The sequence below is a fragment of the Buteo buteo genome, chromosome 1, assembly GCF_964188355.1.
Source record: "Buteo buteo chromosome 1, bButBut1.hap1.1, whole genome shotgun sequence".
Taxonomy (NCBI): Eukaryota; Metazoa; Chordata; class Aves; order Accipitriformes; family Accipitridae; genus Buteo; species Buteo buteo.
In genome coordinates this window covers 56,565,969-56,585,862 of record NC_134171.1, presented here as the reverse complement: position 1 = coordinate 56,585,862, position 19,894 = coordinate 56,565,969, and the positions used below count along the sequence as shown (strand labels likewise).

Genomic DNA, 19,894 nt, shown 5'->3' with positions numbered 1-19,894 from the left:
CAGCCTAAATACTACTTCTGAAAAACCGGACACTCCCCCTCCCACCTTCCCAAAAAGTCTCTCAGCTAAGTACCTTTGCTGAGGTTGCCTTGTAAACAAAACAGTTAGAAGGACCTCTGGAAATCCCTTGGTTTTACAATCCTAAATACATTTAGGAACAGAGGTATCATCATCCCAGAACCCTTTTCATTTTCCCTGTTTGTAATTCACAAGCATTTTGCCTGAAATTCCATTAGTATTCAAGTTTCCCCTAAAAATTGTAAAAGCTTTTTGAAACAGTGAATTGCAAATAACTGACTGTGTCACTGCTATAGTTACAGAACATCAAAAGATGAGAGAAATTACCGGACAATTCTTTGGAAAAACCATCCTAGTTCATTTTAAATTATACACAAATTTCAATAGGCATCTCATACAGAAGTAAGGTTTCCAAATCTACAGTTCCATTTATCATTCTTTTTGCAAGACTGTTGTACTCAATTTCATAGTTATGACAGAAGATTTAATCACAGTTAAGGTGCAAGGTTCTAGCCTGAATAAAAGTCTACATAGAAACTTTAAAAAGGTGTTTAATGACTGTGATTTTTAAAAAATGAGAAATCTAGCCTTTTCTCCTTAAAGCCAAACTTTTCCATGCTCAGTCTGTACCTTATCTCTTCACTAAAACATAAATTGTCTGACTTCAAAAGGCAGTATACGCCAGCAAGTTATTATCACAGGGAGCATGTCCCTCTGAGAACATGTGAAAAAGAGAAGAGGGAAACCTTGTCAGCCAGTAAAAATAAAAATAATAAACTCCCCAAACCAAATCTTAAACATAGGACACCAAGCACTAATAATGGGAAGCCTCTCCATAAGCAATTTTGGAAAAGAAAGAGAACCCAGTGAACAAACACCTGATGGAAATCATAGGATAACATTTGCACATCAGCTGGCAGTAACTCACAGGACTTAGCTCCAATTCCTCAAGAAGTTTAAGAATTTGATTTGTGAATAACCAGTCACTAAAAAAGTATCAAGGAATACATTCACTTATTCATTTCAGTTAAGTAACTTCCAGTGTACCAAAGGATGCACATAACCAACATTTCTGAAAATTAAAATATTTTGGCAAGAATAAAATCCCAGCAGGCTTCACCAAGGAATCACTAGTGGATTAGCACGAATTTCAGAACCCAGACTAATCCTCTTCTCTTTCACATACTCTTCCAGCTATTTGAAAGTAATGAGCTATGAGCCACTGCAATATTACAGTAACATTTAAAGTAATTAAGCAAATATTGATAGCAATCAGATTCACTTAATTTAAGATTCTTTAATATATATCCACTTCATCTTTCTACATGTGGTCCTTTCCCAGCAGAGAATTAATAGCTCAGGAAGATATTGCAACCAGATTTAAAAAGATAATAGTTTCATGTTGAGGAGCTCTGCCATATCATATAGCCTTTTATAGAAACACAAAGCTAAACATACATGTAAGAATAATACTTCTGTGTTCAGAAAAGCTGATTCCTCATGAGCTTCTAGAACTCCCTAGCAAACCGAGAGAATCCATGTTGAAGGGATTCCTGCCATCTAAAGATTTATTGTCATTTGGCAACAGTAGCCACAAAGCAAAGTAAGATTCTTTTTGCATAAAATAACTGAGGAAAAAAAGTACCCTCAATTTGCACAACACACTGTTTTTGTAGATTCTTTTCTATTTCATCAAGTTGAAGATACTTGAAGAAATTCTGTATTCTGGTTCAACCATTCACTTCAAAATAAGACAGAGATGAGAGGGGAGAGGTATACAATGATAAATTACTTGCCAACCTACATCCCTGCCCATCCTTTAAGTTTGCTAAGATTTATAAAAATATAGCTTGGTATTTCAAAAACAAAAACATCTCCCCTCCTCCCCCTCTCCCCCAAACTTACCTAAAACATCTGTCTTCCATAAAACAGGCTCTGAATGAAAATTATGACCACCTGTTTGATTATGTTTCTCTCTGCTACTGAGGGAACTGCTAACAGCAGAGAGGTCAGTAACTATGGATCTAGACTTTGCAGGATGTACCTCAACAGAGTTAGAACGGAATTGATGTAACTCTTGCTTGTGGAAAAAAACAAGCTTCTTGTGAAAGGCCTATCCAGTGCACTGTCTCAATCTATGCAATTCTAGAGGAACTTCACCAACATGTACAGAATTAAATACCTATTATATTTTCAATAGCTGCCTAAGGGATGCCTGAAGCAGGCAGACAGAAAATTGTACTAAATAAGAAATCCAGAGTTTTGCTGGTGGCAGAGGAAGCAGATTCTTCCATCAGTCCATTGTTCTGCCATGGATTGTCACAGGCCTGGCCACAGATCTCGGGCAGGTTAAAAAAAGCTCAATTAACCTGCATTTTCTGCTGTAGATTTCAGGCAACCAATTCTGAAATATTAGAAGGTATTTTAAAAATAAAAATGAATTTGTGCTGTCTCGACTGTGTGGTGGCAACATGAAATGACTGTTTCAATTTTTATATTTAGATAACATTTATGTCACCCCTAGGAATCTGCTTTTAAGGCCAAAGCCAACAATCAGAAGTCATTTGCATTAAACAACCAATAAAACACTTTCTCAATTGTATTTTTCTTAGAAACTGTGATGTATACTACAAGTGGTACACAGTAATCTTCCTGACTACGACACATTCAGCAGCACAGTTCTTGGTAAAAGAAGAGAGAAATTAGCAACCCAAAGTGCTGGAACAAAGAATTACGCCCATACCAAAGCATAAATGCCTAAAATTGGCTATCAGTGCAACCTCCAATTTTAAATAGTTAGGCCACAAATTGAACATACTCCCCTCATTAGTCACTTACTGTTTAGAAATTTCTCTCATTTTTTTTAAAGTCTTCCTTTGTGTGCTGGGTAAGAACTTCATTTAAGCAATTTCTTTATTTTCTGGAGGTGGAACTTAGGCTTAGAAGACCACAGCTGGCAACAAGAACAAGCTAGCGTCAAAGCAGCTTTCAGGGACAGAGCATGTGCAAAAGGCAAACATCAGAAATAGGGCCCCAATACCCCAGAGAACTACTGCAGCTTAACAAGGTACTACCTATCACTGGTACTGTAACAACTGACTGCAGATACGTTTTAAGCCTGTGGCTAATGGAAAGCAAAAGTACTTTGGCCTTTCTTACTGGCATTTGAGCCATCAGCTGGATCAACTAAACTCAAAAGACTCATCGTTTCCTCTGTTCAGATACTCCGAGACAAGGATTCCTGCCAGTATTCCTACTGAACGCCGCTTACTAGTTTTAAGTTCACACACTTGATTCAAGCAATTCAACTTAAAAGCAATTATAGAGAATATTCAAGTACTTGGCTCTATAGAGGAATAAAATCACAAGACAAAGTAACAATTCAGGATGTTATCACAGAATGTTAAGCAATATTCCTCTGTCATGCTATAGAAGAGGGAATTACTTCATCTAAACTATCACGAAACATGTAGAAACTGGAAATGAATGTCCATTTAGGCAGCTTTGTGCTAAAATGCAAGAAAAATACAATTTGCTTAATAAACTGCTGACACATTTGAAAGTGAGTTTTATCATAATCCCATTAAAGACTCTTAGGGACAGATCCATCAATTTAGTGCCTTTAACACAAATGGGTCAAGTCTTGCAGTGTTCCCTCAGCACAAAGGAGACATTTTCAAGGAGTGTTTGAAATGCAGGATTTCTCACAGAGAAGGCAGACACTACCACTTGCGGAACCACACATTTATGCAGGTTCTTAAAGGGTGTGATGTTTTAGCATTTAATGACCCTGTGTATAACACTGGTACTAAAAGGGGAAAATCTCTTCCCCCCCATTCATACAGCTGTATCAACAGAAGCGTGCCACATGTTACATGATCCTTCCCTTGTGCTTTGTTTTGACACAAATCAGGAGATTAGCTCCCAGCATGCCCACCAGGCACTCCAGATCTGCCTTCTGTGGTTGTAACACTCCCCACATCAACACTGTCAGTGTCCAGTTCCAGAAAAGAGGTTTTCCCTTCAAACAAGGACAAGGAACTTGTACCATACAAAAGACCCAGCATGCAAGTTAGCCAGCTCCTACAGCTCGCTTTTGCCAACAGAGCCCCGAGCACTTTTCCAGTAAGTCTGCTGGACATGGGAGCTGAAGGGCCTTACGAGCAAAGCTGCATCACCAAAAAGCCCTGAGCACAGATCTCCTCACCAGCCACCAAAGAGGGCTGCACAGCAAGGCCCTGGGCTTGAAGGTGGAAATAGTAGCTGTGGTGTTGCCACTTCTTCTTTTGCTTCTCTCTCTCTATACACCTCAGGGAATTCTTACTTCCCTAAGGATTCTCCAGCACAAAGGCAAATGAAAGACACTGTCCAGGATTTTGGACAAATACACTCATTTTTCTGGAACCTGACTGCTCTTTAAGATAGAAGTGATGAATTACCGTGTATATTTTGCAGCTATTCCTTAAAGGAATGGCAAACCACAGGTAACAATTTTAAAACACTGAGAGGTATGCCAAGTACAAAAGTACTTCTATTGTAATAATGAGCAATTTCAATACTCCAGCTGTAATGGGAAGTTCCTGGAATGTGGTTAAACTAAATTCTGCTTGGCTTAGAGACATGCAAATATTTCTTTTCCACATTCCCATCAATTACAGAAGTACAGTAAGTGTTTTTGTTCTTAAGTGCACTATTACAGGGGACAAAAATAAGCCATTTTTCTTCCAGTGGTTGGAACTAACATTTCTAAAATACCATATTACACATTTGACAGACTTGAAGCATGCTCCAATTTTTACTTGTGTTGCATTAGTAAGTTTGAATCAACTGAAAGTGGGTAGTGCAACTGCATGTCCTAATCAGACTATACATGCTTACAGTGGTAGTAGAGCTGTTGTTACTTCAGTGCTGGTGTAAGTATTCACACTTGGGAAAGCAGTCATCATGATCAGAGAACAACTATTGTTAACTGTTTACGTGCAAACAATAGCAGATATGTACCATAAAAGAACCATTTTAATGAAAAATTACTTTGTATAAAGTCAGAGTTACCATTATAAATCCATGTTTTAGATTGATAATTTTATACTAAGACTTTATTAGGACAATCAATAATCCTACTAAAAAAGAAAAGCTAATCAGAGGCATGCACATACTTTGCACGCTTTTTAGAGTGAAATGTATCACCCTCACAAACACTGCCTTCCATCACTGAAGGTCTACCAAAATGTAAAGTGCAATGTACTCTCTCAATGCATATCGCTAGTAACCTGCCTGTATCATGTGTGCTTACGTCTCCTCTTACAGAGGCCCCAAACTATAGCATGAAGTTGAATATGAGTGTTTCCAAGGATAAAAGAAAATTACCCATTTTCTGAAGCCTCCAGTCCCATGTGGGGTGCACAACAAAGACACATCTGAAGTGCAAGGGGGTAAGTTTCTACAATGCTAGTGTAAAAAATAAATGTCCTATGGAATTAACCATTATCATTAAACATGATATATTAACCATGGAACCTGTGTTTCCATGCTCGACTCTTTGACTCATACGACCATCTTAGAAAAGAAATCTAGGTATCTCACTGAGAGTTAAATATCACCTTATTCACATTCTGCCTAGTCTTACCAATCCATTACACATAGCGTGTACTGGGGATACCTGACCATACAAAGACGGCAGCTAGCCAGACCCACAGGTAGGGATGCTGGGGAACACAGTTCCATTCTCTTCAAGGCAAATTAGTAAACTCCAGGAGCTGAGGGGCCTGACCTTATACATCAGATTGTTACTGGCAGGAGCTCTCTGACCAGTGCAAGGATGACTGAGAGACAGCTATGGCAATTAGAAATTGTTAACTGTGAAATTACTAACATCTTGATTCAGGAAGACAGCCTGGTTCTGTGGACAGCTTTATGCTGGATGGTAGGGAGGATCACATTTTCTTCAGTTAAATTTGATCTCAACTATAGTATCAAAAACTGAGGTAAAAGCATTGCCTCTGTAGTACAACACCCCTTTGCACTCCATCAATAGAAAAAGCTCTGCAGTGCTTTTGAGTTCTGATCAGATTCATTGTCCAGTAAATGGAAGAAAATATTCTGTCACTTCAGAAAAGACACCAGATCACATCCTCAATTAGGTATGAGCTTTCTTTAATAGTTATTAGAAAAGGAGAAATACCTGCTTAGCAGATATTCCTCAGTGTTTTCAGAGCCTGTGTCAATAGCTGTTCAACAATGACAAAAAGTTCAATATCATATTCTCATTCAGCATCTTGACCACTGCCAAAATGCCTTACTTTTAGGCTCCAGGGGCTGCAATTTTCTTCCCCTTGAACTCACTGAAAAAAAAACATCTGCTCATGAAACACTACTAAAGCCATCTTCATGGTTCAACACTATCATAATAAACTGGTCTTCAGTTTTCCCAATGCCTCTCCTTCACCTTTACATTAGGTGCCAACTGTATCAAAGAAAAAACTTGACCAATCCCTATGCCCTTGCTCTAGAATTTTAATAACTAAGTTCAGTTAGCCAGTGTTTCCATTCCTTATGGTATCTCTTTCTACATTAAACTACCCTTAAGTTTCTTGCATTTTCCTCCTTAGTCATGCAAAACATTCTCTGTTACATAATTCACATAGCTATTATCTTCTATTTCTTCAAATGCCATCTTTGGTCTTATGTCTATCCATGATTACATCAAGATGATTGGTTAACAGAAAAGTGAAACTTCTGGCTCTCATTCCATGTATTTTCCTCTCTTACATGTCTGTTACCATTTGTCTGTGAACATGGAGTTCAACACCAAAAAACAAACAAACAAAAAAACCGCACCATCAGCAAAGCTGCGTCAGGTCTTCACAACATGGGCTTACTTATGCCAATGTTCACATCCTGTCTTTCTTTTGATCTGTGATTTACCCGATTTGTTCTCTAGGCTTTAAAACCTCTGAGGCAAAAATTATCATATCTGCTCCTATTATAGTTAGCACAATAAAGACTTAAAATAGGTTAAAGGTCTGAAATGTTACTGCAGTACATTACTTTTTTACACTGCCAATTCTGTTAGACTTTATTGGCAATAGTTTGCATGCTAGAACTACGTATAGGCCTTTATTCTATTATCTTTCACGTGGAAAGGCAACTATTGCCCAAACCCCCTCCTGCATACCCAGCTGAAGAAAGATTTACTCCATCTAACAAAGGGTGGTAAAATTTAGCCTTCCTTCACAGTGGAGTGGACAGTCAAGGCAGGCCAACCGCTCTTTGTTGAATGCTGAAGAGAGGCAATGCTAAGAAAGTTCAGAGTCACCTTTAAAGTGACTTTTAAAGAAGTCTTTATCTCCTACTCTAGATGGTTGGTCTAGACTACTTAAAATATAACCGTTGTTTGGGCACTGAAAACACCAATCTAGCTAGGCCACATGAGGTACTTCTGATTCACTGTTCTCCTTCCATTACATGCCTAAAATTCAAGCATCCCAAACCCTCTGATCTCCATTACGACAGTGCACAAAGTGGCTATACCCCATTTTGGCTCCTCTTTCTGAGAAAGGAGGACTGTAATAATATTTTCAGACAGGACTACAACATATTAGGCTTGAGGTGATACTATGTGATCTCAGTAGTATAACACCATAGTCCCCTGGTTATAGATGACATATGAAAAAGCATATGGACTTACTGACAATTCTTTGATTAATTTTCTTAGTTCCCTGTGCCCATGCTTCTCAGCGATACTTGCTGGATCATCTCCATATTTGTTGGCTATTTTGCAAGCCCGCGTGGCCTCAGGACAATTGAGTAGAAATGTTGCAAGGTTCTTTAATCCAAATCTGGCTGCACAGTGAAGGAGAGTAGGAAATTCTTCCAAATGGCTATCTGTATATGGAAACAAAGTTTTCATAAAGAACAGTTTTGCTTTTATAGAACACTTTCCACCTTTTTTTACAAAAGTCCTTTGAATATTAGTGCTACGGAATCACAGTTATCAAACTGCCAATACAGAACTGGCATCCAAAGAACAATTCCTCTAACAGTTTTACAATTCACATACATATTTTAATGAAGGAGCCCTTTAGCTTAACTGAGAAATCTCATTTTTTTTTCTGACAGAGGGATTTTAAAACACTTTAGTGCTATCGAGAAATAAGTTTTCTTGCTTGGGGAAGAAAACTCTACAGCCAAGACATGCTTTTGCTTAGGTGTATATTATTTAATGCTTTAGGAATATTTTTAATTTGTGACATTTTTATAGGTTTATGGTGCTACATTTTCATATTAAAAGATATTTCTGAAAATTCACTTGACTACCAGAGACTTGCAAGAATTTGCTTATCCCTGTAATGAAAAATCAGAGAATTTAAAGATTAATGTATCTGAAATAGCATGATATTAATTTCTATCACAGACTTTATTTTTCACCTTGGAGGACTGGGACAAAGCTAAACTGAAGTCAGTTGATCATTTCAGCATAGTCCTGTATACTAACTCTATGAGTGGCCACAAGTTACATACAACAACAAAACAAACAAACAAAGAGATCAAGCATAAACAATACTTCCCTCTCCCTTCATACTCTACTTTCTAGTCACTTGTGGTTTGTTGTGTAGTGATTTGCCTATGTATCAGCATGCAGTGTATCTTTTTTCCAAGTATGCATCCAGCCTGCCCCAGGCACCATCAACTTCCTGCACCCTCAGGGTCTTTTGGCAGCATCTTTACTACCCACTACTTGAAGTGCTTCCTCTAGTTTGTTCTGAACCTGGCTCCTGCTTGGTTCAATTGATAGTACCTAATTCATTTTATTCTCCATCCCTGTCTGCCCACTCTGCACTTCTAGTGATTTACTCAATCCCAGAATTTCTTTCTTGAAGAGCTCCAGTCTACTTAATCATGCCTTCTAAAGAATAAACTCCATCACCCCCACTGCTCTTTTTTGAACCTTTTCCAGCTTTCATGCAACTATTTTGAGATGACAGAAGAGCTGCACATGATACTCAACTTGTGGGTGAGCCATGTAATCTATGTGTTGTCATAATTATATCCTGTTTTGTTCTCTATTCCTTTTCTAGTAATTCCTAGTATTTCATTTGCTTTTTCATCTGCTGCCTAGCAACAAGTTGATGTTATCATGGAACTGTGTGGTCTTACTCCTCAGTGCTAACAGCCTGCTCAAAGCCTCTCATTTTGTATGACAACATAGGACTGCTTTTTCTACTTGCATCACTGTTTTTACCTACAATGAATATCATCTGACATTTTACTGCTTAATTACTAAATCTCATGAGGCCTTTCTCCCTTTTTTTCCCCCCCCAATTAGCCCTCCTCCTTACTACCCTGAATACTTTGTATCACTAGCATAAGTTTTTTCCAACTGTCTGCCTCCTGGTTTTGGCCAGTTACTCATCCATGCCCAATCAATTACTGACTTGATCAGGTTTGCTGACTCTTACAAAAAACTACAAGAAATCTATAGAGAAAGACTTCACATTACAGCAAATTTATTTTATTACAATTGCTATTGATTTGTGTGGTAGAGACACCACAGTAACCTGCTTCTAGTTCTCAAGGTCCCCAGAGAAACTGGGTTTTGGCATCACAGTTACACCTTCTAGTACTACAGAACTGAAAAATTGCACACTACTGTCCAGAAATCCAGCTATTTTACTTTTAAATTTCCTCAGAGCTCTTAATGAATACCAGTTAGTCCTGGTAATTTCTTTGTGCTCAACCTGACCATTTTTGCTATAACTTCATGATTGCTTCAATTCCAGAACATCTCTTTCCATGTGTCTCCCAACCAGGACTACAGCTTGGGAATCTGCATGGTTTCTTCTAGTTTTCTTGAATTCTCTTTTATATCCCAGTCATCAGTTGTCCTACAGGAATGTTAATATGGGACAGAGTAAAACCCTACCCCACCATTAGATATAAAGACTCAAGGAACAAGAACAGTTCTTGGAATAGGCATAGCTAAGTACTAATTGACCAGACAAATTGTTAGGACAGTTGATTGCATTTTGGACAAAGAATATTCCACCACTATCCCACTCCAATATTGTTTTGACACAAGGTATTTGAATGGGCTACATTTTAGTCAAAAGTCACATTAACAACCCTAATTTGATTTTTAAACAAATTGAGTGTTGCCTGACTTTCATTTCCACCAGGCAACCAAAAATCCAACCAAGAAACTATAAATACATAGCACCTGTGTAAATCAAGTCACTTATTTTAGAAGCCTTGGCAGGCTGAGCTTCTGTCAACAAGGGTATGTGTTTTAGCTTAAATTCCTTTGTAATTGCAGTGTGCTTTAAAATCCTTAGAGTTACAATAGGCAATCTTAAAACTGTATAGCAGCTAAGGTTTTTGAGAGAAGTAGGTCCTGCACAACTTCTTTACTCCATATTGCTTAACTTTTTAAATGAAGTTTCACAAACTGGATTTAATTCTGTAATTAGAACTGTTACCCCAGAGTATAGCCATTTGACTTATTTTTGTCTGTACTTCACTAACTGCAAAAAAAATCTGCAAACTGCAAAAAAACAATCCCCCCACAGACTGAGGCAAATATATACCAACTTAAGGAGCTGTCACATGAGCAGTAAAAACATGTGCAAGTAATTTTAAGGCTGGGATGACAGCATGAAAGCTAAGTGTACTTTTACACATTACACAGGATTCTCTTAAACATAAAAAAAGAGTCCAAGTCCAAGCTAATATTTCAAAAAACATCCACAAATCATCATCAAATTACTTTTCTTAAAGCTTCTATCTTTTGCCTTTTTTTTTTGAGATGACCAGCAATGAAATAGGTGTTGGGCAGTAATTTTAAAGAGCAAATTACATGAAGCTAATCAATAGTCTGCATCCTGTTAGCGCACTCTAAAAGGTCAAATATAGTCCGTAAAAAGAGCCTAACAAAGTATTAATAACGTGCTCTAAAAGAATTTCCACTCATGCTAATGAAACCTGAAACAAATTACCTGAAACAAAAACCTGGTTACAAATCTGAAAGGAGAATCAAGTCTGTATTACCAACAGACTGGATGCTATGATTTCTTCACCAATATAAAAAGAGTCAGTGATACTCATAAGCTTGTTCTAGGCTTATATCTGAGTTTTCAAAGTAACAGAAAACAGAGGTGTCCCAAAACCAGCTCCAAAAATCCCTTCAGCTCCTTTGCAGTTGAGCTGTTTTTTCTGATCATCACTCAACTCCTCCCTAGCTAGGTTTGTTATTCAAGCAGGACTGCTACACTTACATACTTTGAATGTTAGAGGAGACTACATCATTAACAAATGAAATACCTCAGCCAGCCATGGAGGATGGTAAAAATCAATAAATCAATTTCCTAAACCAAACTTTTTTTTTTTATATTATTCCTTGCAGTAAGCATAAAAAAGGGCTGTCTTCAGGTATGAAAACTTTAGCAGCAGCACTGGTAGTGAGATCTTTTACATAATACTCAAAAGAGACATAAGTGAAACAAATGTTTTTAATACCACATAAACAATATTAAAGCACTTTCACTAAGAACAGGACATAAAAATAGCCTCATTTGTTTCTTATTTTGAGAACAAGTATTCAGATAAATCTGACCTGTACACCTTCATGATTATTTGGGCTACATGAGCTTTGTTATAAAATCATACAACCTCAAAATGTTGCTTCTAGTTATGCGAAGAAGCCATCGAGGATAGTGCTATTGCTACATGCCAACCTATCAGTCAGCAACTTTGTGCAACAATGCAACAAAATTCCATACATATATGCAGATACAAGCAGGACTATTTTTATTTAATAGCAGAGGGATTTTCTTTTTGTACAAGATCCAATGAGATCTTGGAATGAAAGGCAATTTCCAGAAATGTTAATTTTAGACAAGCATCGATGCTAGCACTACTGTTACTTCTCTGTCAAAGAAGCTACAAGGATTATATTATTTTCTTGGGACTATGTTAAATCTAAAGACTGAACTTAATTATTGAAGTGTTAATTCCAGGATACAAATCTTGCTGGAGACATAAATCTACTGACAGTCATTACAAATAATTTCATCTTTTTTATCTTTTCATGGCATCCACTTCAAAAACAACCATAAAGGAGAAAGTTCTGTTCACAGAGTAATTCAAATGACATTCACAGTATGAACTTCCACCCCATGCTTAAAATTGGTGCAACAGACAAGAGCGCTATTAAAAGACCCCAAGTCCAGAGAGGACAAGTAACATAAATTGCATTGGGATTACAAAACTACTGTAACCTATCTCCTAATTTCATTTGAGAGCTCTCTCTGCAACAGCTATTGTTACAGACAAATTTAAGTACTATGGTAAAAACCATTTCTATAATAAATATGGCTTTATTATCTATAAATACATGAATAACTGACCCTTGAATTTAAAGTCTTTTAGTAGTACAAAAAATGATGGCATAATGGCAATTTTAACAGGAATTGAATGCTCTCAGGGGAAAAAAAAAAATCATCACGTTTATACCATTATTGGTATACTGTTATTACAAGTAAAACAGAGTAAAATTGGCTGCCTGAAATATTTTGTATTGCTAAACATGTAGTTTGCGCTCTCTATGACTGGATTTATTTAGCCATGAAATTAAACACAGTTCCTTTTTAGTAACATAACTGTATGAATGCACTCTTCTTCCCAGCAAAGATTTAGCAAAATTCAGTATTGACAAAACACTGGATTTTTGCCAGGCCATGCAACACAATACATAGTAGTGGACATGATCATAAAACACAATATACAGCCACATTGAAAAGTTTCAAGTCCTTCCATTCAGACATTACTGAACTTCTTGGTGCTTCTACTCTGCTCAAAATGATCAGAACCCAAAGACCTATTCTCTTGTGCAAAGAAATCTGAACTACACAGGCCTCATACAGTAGGGTGGTTACACGGATGCTTTCTAGAAAAAACGTACATCAGATGAGCGCACACGTGGCTTCTACAGATGCATTAAGAGAGAAGAGCTGTCTGAAAACAGCTGGCTCCTGTCACACAATTCCTACCACCCTAAGCTGGCGATCTCAGCTAACAAAACTCACCATCGTGCTCTCCTCAGCCAGGTGTCCCTTCTCCCAAATGAACAACCAAAAACTCTTCTGTGTTGACAAGAAATACAGGCTTCTAACTCAAGAGACCACCTGGGGAGACTCTTCCTTTAAGGAATCCAAACACTGCTGAACCACATCATACTCTTCCCAGTACCTTACTTTGGACTTCAGCTGCTTTCTTTTGGCCACGATAATGTTCCATCTCCAGCCTAGGCTGGGTACTAATAAGATTGGGATTAGAAGCAGAGAAAGCTCTGTTCAGACTTCCTTTCCTTTCCCCTCGAGGAATTAATGCTAGGCATGAGAGTGATCCAGTTGCTGCTGCAGTTAGAGATTCAGCAACAAACAATGTAGGAGGATAAAGCTTACAGCTACGACTGCTGTTTCTGCATTCCAGTCAGCCATGAACAGTTTCAGATATCAAACTGTACCAGCTACTCCCACAGACGGTTCATATATACCATGTGGCATGGAGGGAGGGAGTCACACAAACACCAGAAACTTGTGGGGAAAGCAGGTATGTGGTTTTGTCTATCTGGGCTTTGAAATTCTATTTCATTTAATTATCACAACACTTTTGGACCATAAGAGCGTCTTCAGGTTCAAGAAGGACAGATGTGCACTGTTTTTCCTTTAGTTATGTAGATCACCAGCCAGGATTAGGAGCCCCCTGACTCGTCACCTTGCCCCTCCATGCACTAAATGCCTCATAACTACATCTTTTCCAGGTATTGATATACGGTGGTATGTTGATAACAGAAAATAAGCAAGCCCTCAATCTGCATGCACTAACCTCATGTCATCTTCAGTCACTACAGCACCACCAGCCTTACTCTCAGAAAGGGAGGACCTCCACATCTTGTTTCAGTGTCATGCAGGATCGGTTGCCCATTAGAGCAGATGCATGCAAAGGCTTTATTGAGTGGTTCAAAGGGACAGATTTAATTTCTTCTGTCCATGAAACAGAAGCCTAGTACCATCAAGTTGTGACACAAGGCAAAAAGTTATTGTGAGGACCATCAGATGACCATACTGAGCTCCAACAATTTAAGACAGCTTTTAACACTCTGATTTGCAAAGTCGTTTCAGGCAACACAACTGGCAACCCCTTGCACTTACACAAAGCAGGATGCAATTTTCAAGGGCCAAACATTCCAAATCTTGCTGATAGAAAACTCTGAACTACTGCACTACTTGAGGCCACCTTGGTACAATCACTCTCTTGGCAAATGCTATACCAAGAGCTCAGATGGCTGCTGTTCCTTCAGCAACCTCAGTAACATTTCAATGCCCATTTCTGTATGCAGCTGTGGTACCAGTAGTCATTCTCTACTCTGTATAAGCTAATGGCTTTGCCACCCATGCAGTGAGGGGAAGATGATGTTGTTCGACTTGACCTCTCAGAAATTCCTCCCCTAAATACATATTTAATTAATTAAAAAATATAGGAAGGTTAATGACCTCAAAAGAGACGATTGAAGCCTACTGGTCTTTCTTTTTGCCCTCATTCTGAAAAGTGGCACCACTAGCTGTTTAAATCCCTCCCAAGCCACCTGCTAAAGGTGAATAAAAGTTATCTCTTTCCTCCAGGTTCTACAGCAAAAGTCAATGACAACTAAGGGTACCATTGTCAAAATAACCAAGTAAGAATAACCCACTGCAAGATCTATTTGTGTTTGGGGTTTTTTTTTTTAAATTAAATTGTTCACTTAATTGCCAATTCACAAAATTCAGTGAGTTCTTAAGACAAATTAGATATCCTACTGTCAAGAAATTTCCACCATACCGTATTTAACTGCTTTAACTGAAGTTTTGTATTATATACAGTAGGAAGAGACTGTAATTATTTGAAAGCACAATTGCTTCAGGCAGAAAATACCATTCTTGAACTTGGAAGTTTGTCACACTGAATTGGGGAAAATTGCTGGAACTTTTATCAGCAGTGAAACTGGAACAACTGATACATTTCAGCTAAATATACAGAACTGAACAAAAGTAGTATTTATTAGGGTAACTAGAAGTGAACAGCTTTTACTCAGTAGCAGTCCTTTAATGAAGAATTTTAACAGAAAAAAGCTGCTGCTGTTTGACACCTACACTAAGAACCAGTTAGCTGGTGATCATAAGCGGAAAGGAAATATTAAAGAGAAAGTGCCCAAGTGACATATTTTTAAGTGCATTAAGATGGCTTCTTCAACTTTCAACTAACTTTGAGGCCAATGCTTGCTTTTAATTAAAGCTTTCGTTGACATACACAAGGTTAAGAGGGAATTGCTGTTTTGTATGTTTTGTCCTGTCATAATCCCTTCTCTACTCTTCTCTGCAGAGCATTCTGGAACACCTCAGCTATAAAACAGAGCATAAAATCTAGTATTACTGTATTGTAGCACTGTCTTAGCCTGCAGGAATTTTCATAAAACTGCAGTAAGCAAACAGAACAGCCTACAGTGATATTTCTCTACATCTTGTAAGACATCTTTCTTTTGTTTCCCAGATTATTGATACATGACATTACTTTTTTTTTTAGCAATTTGACACTTAAAATGACTTCTACAGTGTCAATATCAATTAAACCAAAGAAATACTTAAAACCCCATCTGTTTCTTCTCCTCCCAGTCTATCTTTTCTCCCATTGTTTCACTAGCAGTGGAGAACCCAGACTCTGCTTCTTCTTTTGGGATAGATGTTTCAGCTTGAAAGAAAGAATTACAGAAATCAGGATAGGACTTGTTATGTTGCTAGCACTGTTAGCAGACAAAAAGCAGTACTTTCTACAAAAAGAGTAAATTCAGGACTTTTCATAAGCTTTGGTGTTTGAGTTTAATCAGATAAATAGTAACAGATAACTTGTAAAAAAAGGAAAATTCATTCATAGTGGAAAAAGAAACAGGTTTTCTTCAAGTAAATCGCCATCTCTTGGACAGGAATCAATGCACCAAGGATTCCCAAACCCGAGGATTCAAGAACAAAATCAGAGCTTCCCAAGCTCAAGAAAAGTTCTTAAGTAAAAGTCTGGATTTGTTAGTATGTTTTGACTGGATTCTATTACCAGAATATAAAGGAATAATATACATACAAGGTACCCTGAAACCAGTTTGGTACAGAATGTACAATATTCAGGACAGTACCCCCAGCTTTAGTTACATGTTTCCACAAAGGATGGAGGACACCACCACTAAAAATCCCAGACATGCCTTGGCTCTTTCAGTTAATGCTGTTGTTAAACACAATGTTTTTCCAGTGGCTTCTATTCAGTCTGCATTCAGCTTTCTCATCTGATTGGGTTTCCAGTATTCACATTCAGAGACTGCAGGATAATCTTTTTAAATACCACTCATTACTAAAACATTCTTCCCCTTGATAAGCTGAATAAAAGTCTTTATCTTAATTCTTCTGTACTGCTAGTAGGTAATATCCATGTATAACCCTAAATATATTTTGACACCGTTCAAATACTTTTATCTTCTTTAGAACTACATAAAATGTATCATACAACAACAAAAAGAACAGTTAAAAAAAGGCACCATTCAGGTCTGAAGTGTGCACTTTATTTCTGACAAGCTTTTACATATACAGCAATTCCAACACTATTTTGCTGGTAGAGACTCCTGATTTACTTTTTGGTGACTACAGTAACTAATACAATAGGATACTTCATCAAAAGCAAGCAACTGAAACTCATCTTATGCATGGCAAAATACATTCCAATGGCTATCATTGGAAACTATAGTTTGTAAAAAATTCTCTATTTTTTTCTATTTCTATTTTTACTATTTCCAGTTGCTGCCTTTTATAAAACAATTTCTTTTGAATAATACTGACAAATTTAGAAGGAGGTCAAATAACAAGTAAAGATACAGTGTTATCGTTGCCTCCACTTAGGCAGAGATGTAATCTTCCTGCATGTAGGCCAACAAGCGAGATCCCATAGAGAAAGAATATTACATACATGTTGAAGTGCTTGCAAGGCTATAGCCCAAGGTTTTCATACTGCAAGGAACTTCTCAAAGTCTGATGTGCTGTTCAAACAATTCTCCTTGCTTAGATGGCAAGAGATTCAGATTTCCAGATCATATATTTGTGATCCATGGCATCTTTTGAAAAACATCCATTATCAGAAATCATTATATCCAGTGATATACCTATCCTAAGCAGGTAAAGTTGTTCTGTTAGATATTACGGTAACCTAGTAAGTTCATCAGGACATCTTGCTTTTTTTATTAGTATTTAAAAGAAACAGAAATACTGAAAATATTCTAGTTGAGTCTACCCCAGGGAAATAGCAATGGATGATTTTACCCTAAGCACATCTTATAGGCATACTTGCATATACTTATGTTAGTATAGAGACAGCTAATCACCTGTCATTTATGAGACCTGGTTATACTGATATAATAGACTGTGTATAACAGATCAGTCATTCAGAAAAGATCACATTAAACAAGGAACTACACATAAGGCCTGTCATCAAGTGCTCAAAGTCTCAAACTTAATTCGAATAAATGGAAACTGAAAGACAAGTAAACAGCCTCAGGGTTTGCAAGAAAAAATGCTATAAATATGATCACGTATGTACATGATAGGAAACACACAGTGAGAGCTATAGTAATATCATGTACATACTTTCATTCTTATCACCTAGAATGATGAAACTGCATTTCCGACGGAGATTCTGCGTAAAAAATAGACGGTTATAAGGTTGCCTTAAATTAGGCAATCTGAAACTACACATTGAAGAGTGAACCAAACACAGAAGTGCTAGCTGAGAGGGTTATTCAGACATTTGTAATAGATGCATTGAAAGTATGATGGTATCAGAGTTGACCTTTTGCACCTTTGCCATCTATTTTGACTTTGCCAGCCTAGACACCGACCTCTTGCAAGTACTGCATTCATCATACTAAAAAATTGTTAAATGGCCATTCCGCAGAAGGGAATGGCTCTTCAAAAATTACATAAGCATCATGCATCTGGTGATGTCTTGATCTAAACCACTGTTAGTATAGGCAAGCATCACATTGCATTTTTATTTGATTACATCACGTGCATTTTTCCTATTAGACTTTATACTTAGTTTTACATTTCTAAGTTTTTAATCACACAGCTGTACACTTTGTGAGAAGTCAAACCATACAATTCATTAGTTATCCAATAAAGTTAATCATGAGTTCTTCATTATTTGTTCATTTTGAGTTCTTATTGGGAGCTCTCAAGTACAGCAATTTATCAGCTGTACCCTGATGTGCTAGCTATGAAGTTTAAAAAAAGCACCAAGGTAAAACCATACAGAGGAAGGTTTCTCTTAGCTATGCCTCATGCTGCAAGATTGACTTCCTGTAGTCATGCCAGTGACTGGAGTCATGAAACAGTCTCCAAAGGATAAGGTTTAAACAGATTTAAACTTTTTTTAGTGTTTAGGTTGAAAGGAGTGCATCTTTACTTTCAAAGCATCTAGCTTCCAAGGAGTGCATCTACCTTTGGGTAGAGGTATTATTATTAAGCTAGAGCTATTACACCCAGTCTGGAAAGCCAGAAGATTAAGGACAGTCCACTAGATGCCAGATGCACAAAAACCTCACTCCTGCTTTTGGAAGAAAATCACATATGCAAACCTTTATGAACTAAGCATTTGATACCAAGACTAATCAGAGGCTTTATTGAGTTCAATAGCTTTGAAGCAAAGTTTGGAAGTGGGCAGGAATTCTATAGAATCACATACAGGTAGTCACCAAGAAGTTAAAAGTATATCTGTATTCTGACTTATTGATATGCCTCTATTTCAACCAAGTATGTCTCAGTGCAAAGTGTCTGTGTTCACCCTGGAAACACACAACTAGATTTCTGGCATAAGTTAGCCTATTTTGACCACTAGGGAAAGGCAGCACATACAGGAATCATGAAATTAGGGCTGATTTATCTGCCTGTTCAGAGATACAAGAATAACTCATCTACGTGCTAAAGAGCTTTTCTTCCAATAGCTTCATTTCCTTCCCAAAAGTATTTAATTAGTTTTCATTCTTTGACATTTTGTCTTTGGAAGAAGAAATGGTGCTTGGAATAAAATGCTATAAAAATGGCCAAACAAGGAGATGCTAGTTCTCTGTTAGACCTGATATGTCTAATGTTTGTTTCATATGCTCTTATAGTGAGTCAAAGACATGGGTTTACATACCTTTCAGGCAGAAGGGGGATCAGAGCATAGGCCTCCCACATGCTGAGTACTTCCAGCTCTGCAACCACATCTTTCTTTCATGAAAAATCTAGGCATCTAACATGTACTTTCTTGTTATGCTGTACATCAAACCAATTCATTTTAAGAAGGTCACTACTTGGCTCAAGCTCACAAGCAGTCAAGTTGCTCTTGAACCACACATGCCTTTTGGGAAGGGATTGCATGTTGGTAAGCATTATTCTCAATATTCAAAAATGTGCCCAGATCTAACTGGTTACTAGAGAAGCAGAAAATCTTTTGTTCATCAGAACTAACATTTCACATCGGGAATGACTCTTTAATATGTCCTATACATCTCTATCCTGCAGTCTTGCACAGGAAAATGTCAAGCACGGGTGACTCACTTAACACCCTACTTGTTTGCTTCCACTAACCTAGACTCACGTTTAAGCTCATTTTTAGAATACAACTGGAATCATGTTTATCTAGTACAGAGGGGTGAATTCCATCATCAAAGAAACCTTACTGAAAAGGAAAGGAAGCATGATAGTGATCACAGTAGAGCTACCTTCAAAACTTGTTATATTTGGTCATGAGAAGTAAGTATTATGTTGTA

At 37.5% G+C, this 19,894-nt stretch overlaps 1 protein-coding gene across 1 annotated transcript in view; it reads right to left on the bottom strand.

The window, feature by feature from the left end:
- BANK1 (B cell scaffold protein with ankyrin repeats 1) overlaps window positions 1–19,894 on the bottom strand; it is a 163,216-nt gene that overhangs the window by 79,896 nt on the left and 63,426 nt on the right. Inside the window, exon 8 of the mRNA XM_075031868.1 lies at window positions 7,706–7,902. Within this exon, the coding sequence (XP_074887969.1) occupies window positions 7,706–7,902 (197 nt within the window). The remainder of the gene's footprint in view (window positions 1–7,705; window positions 7,903–19,894) is intronic.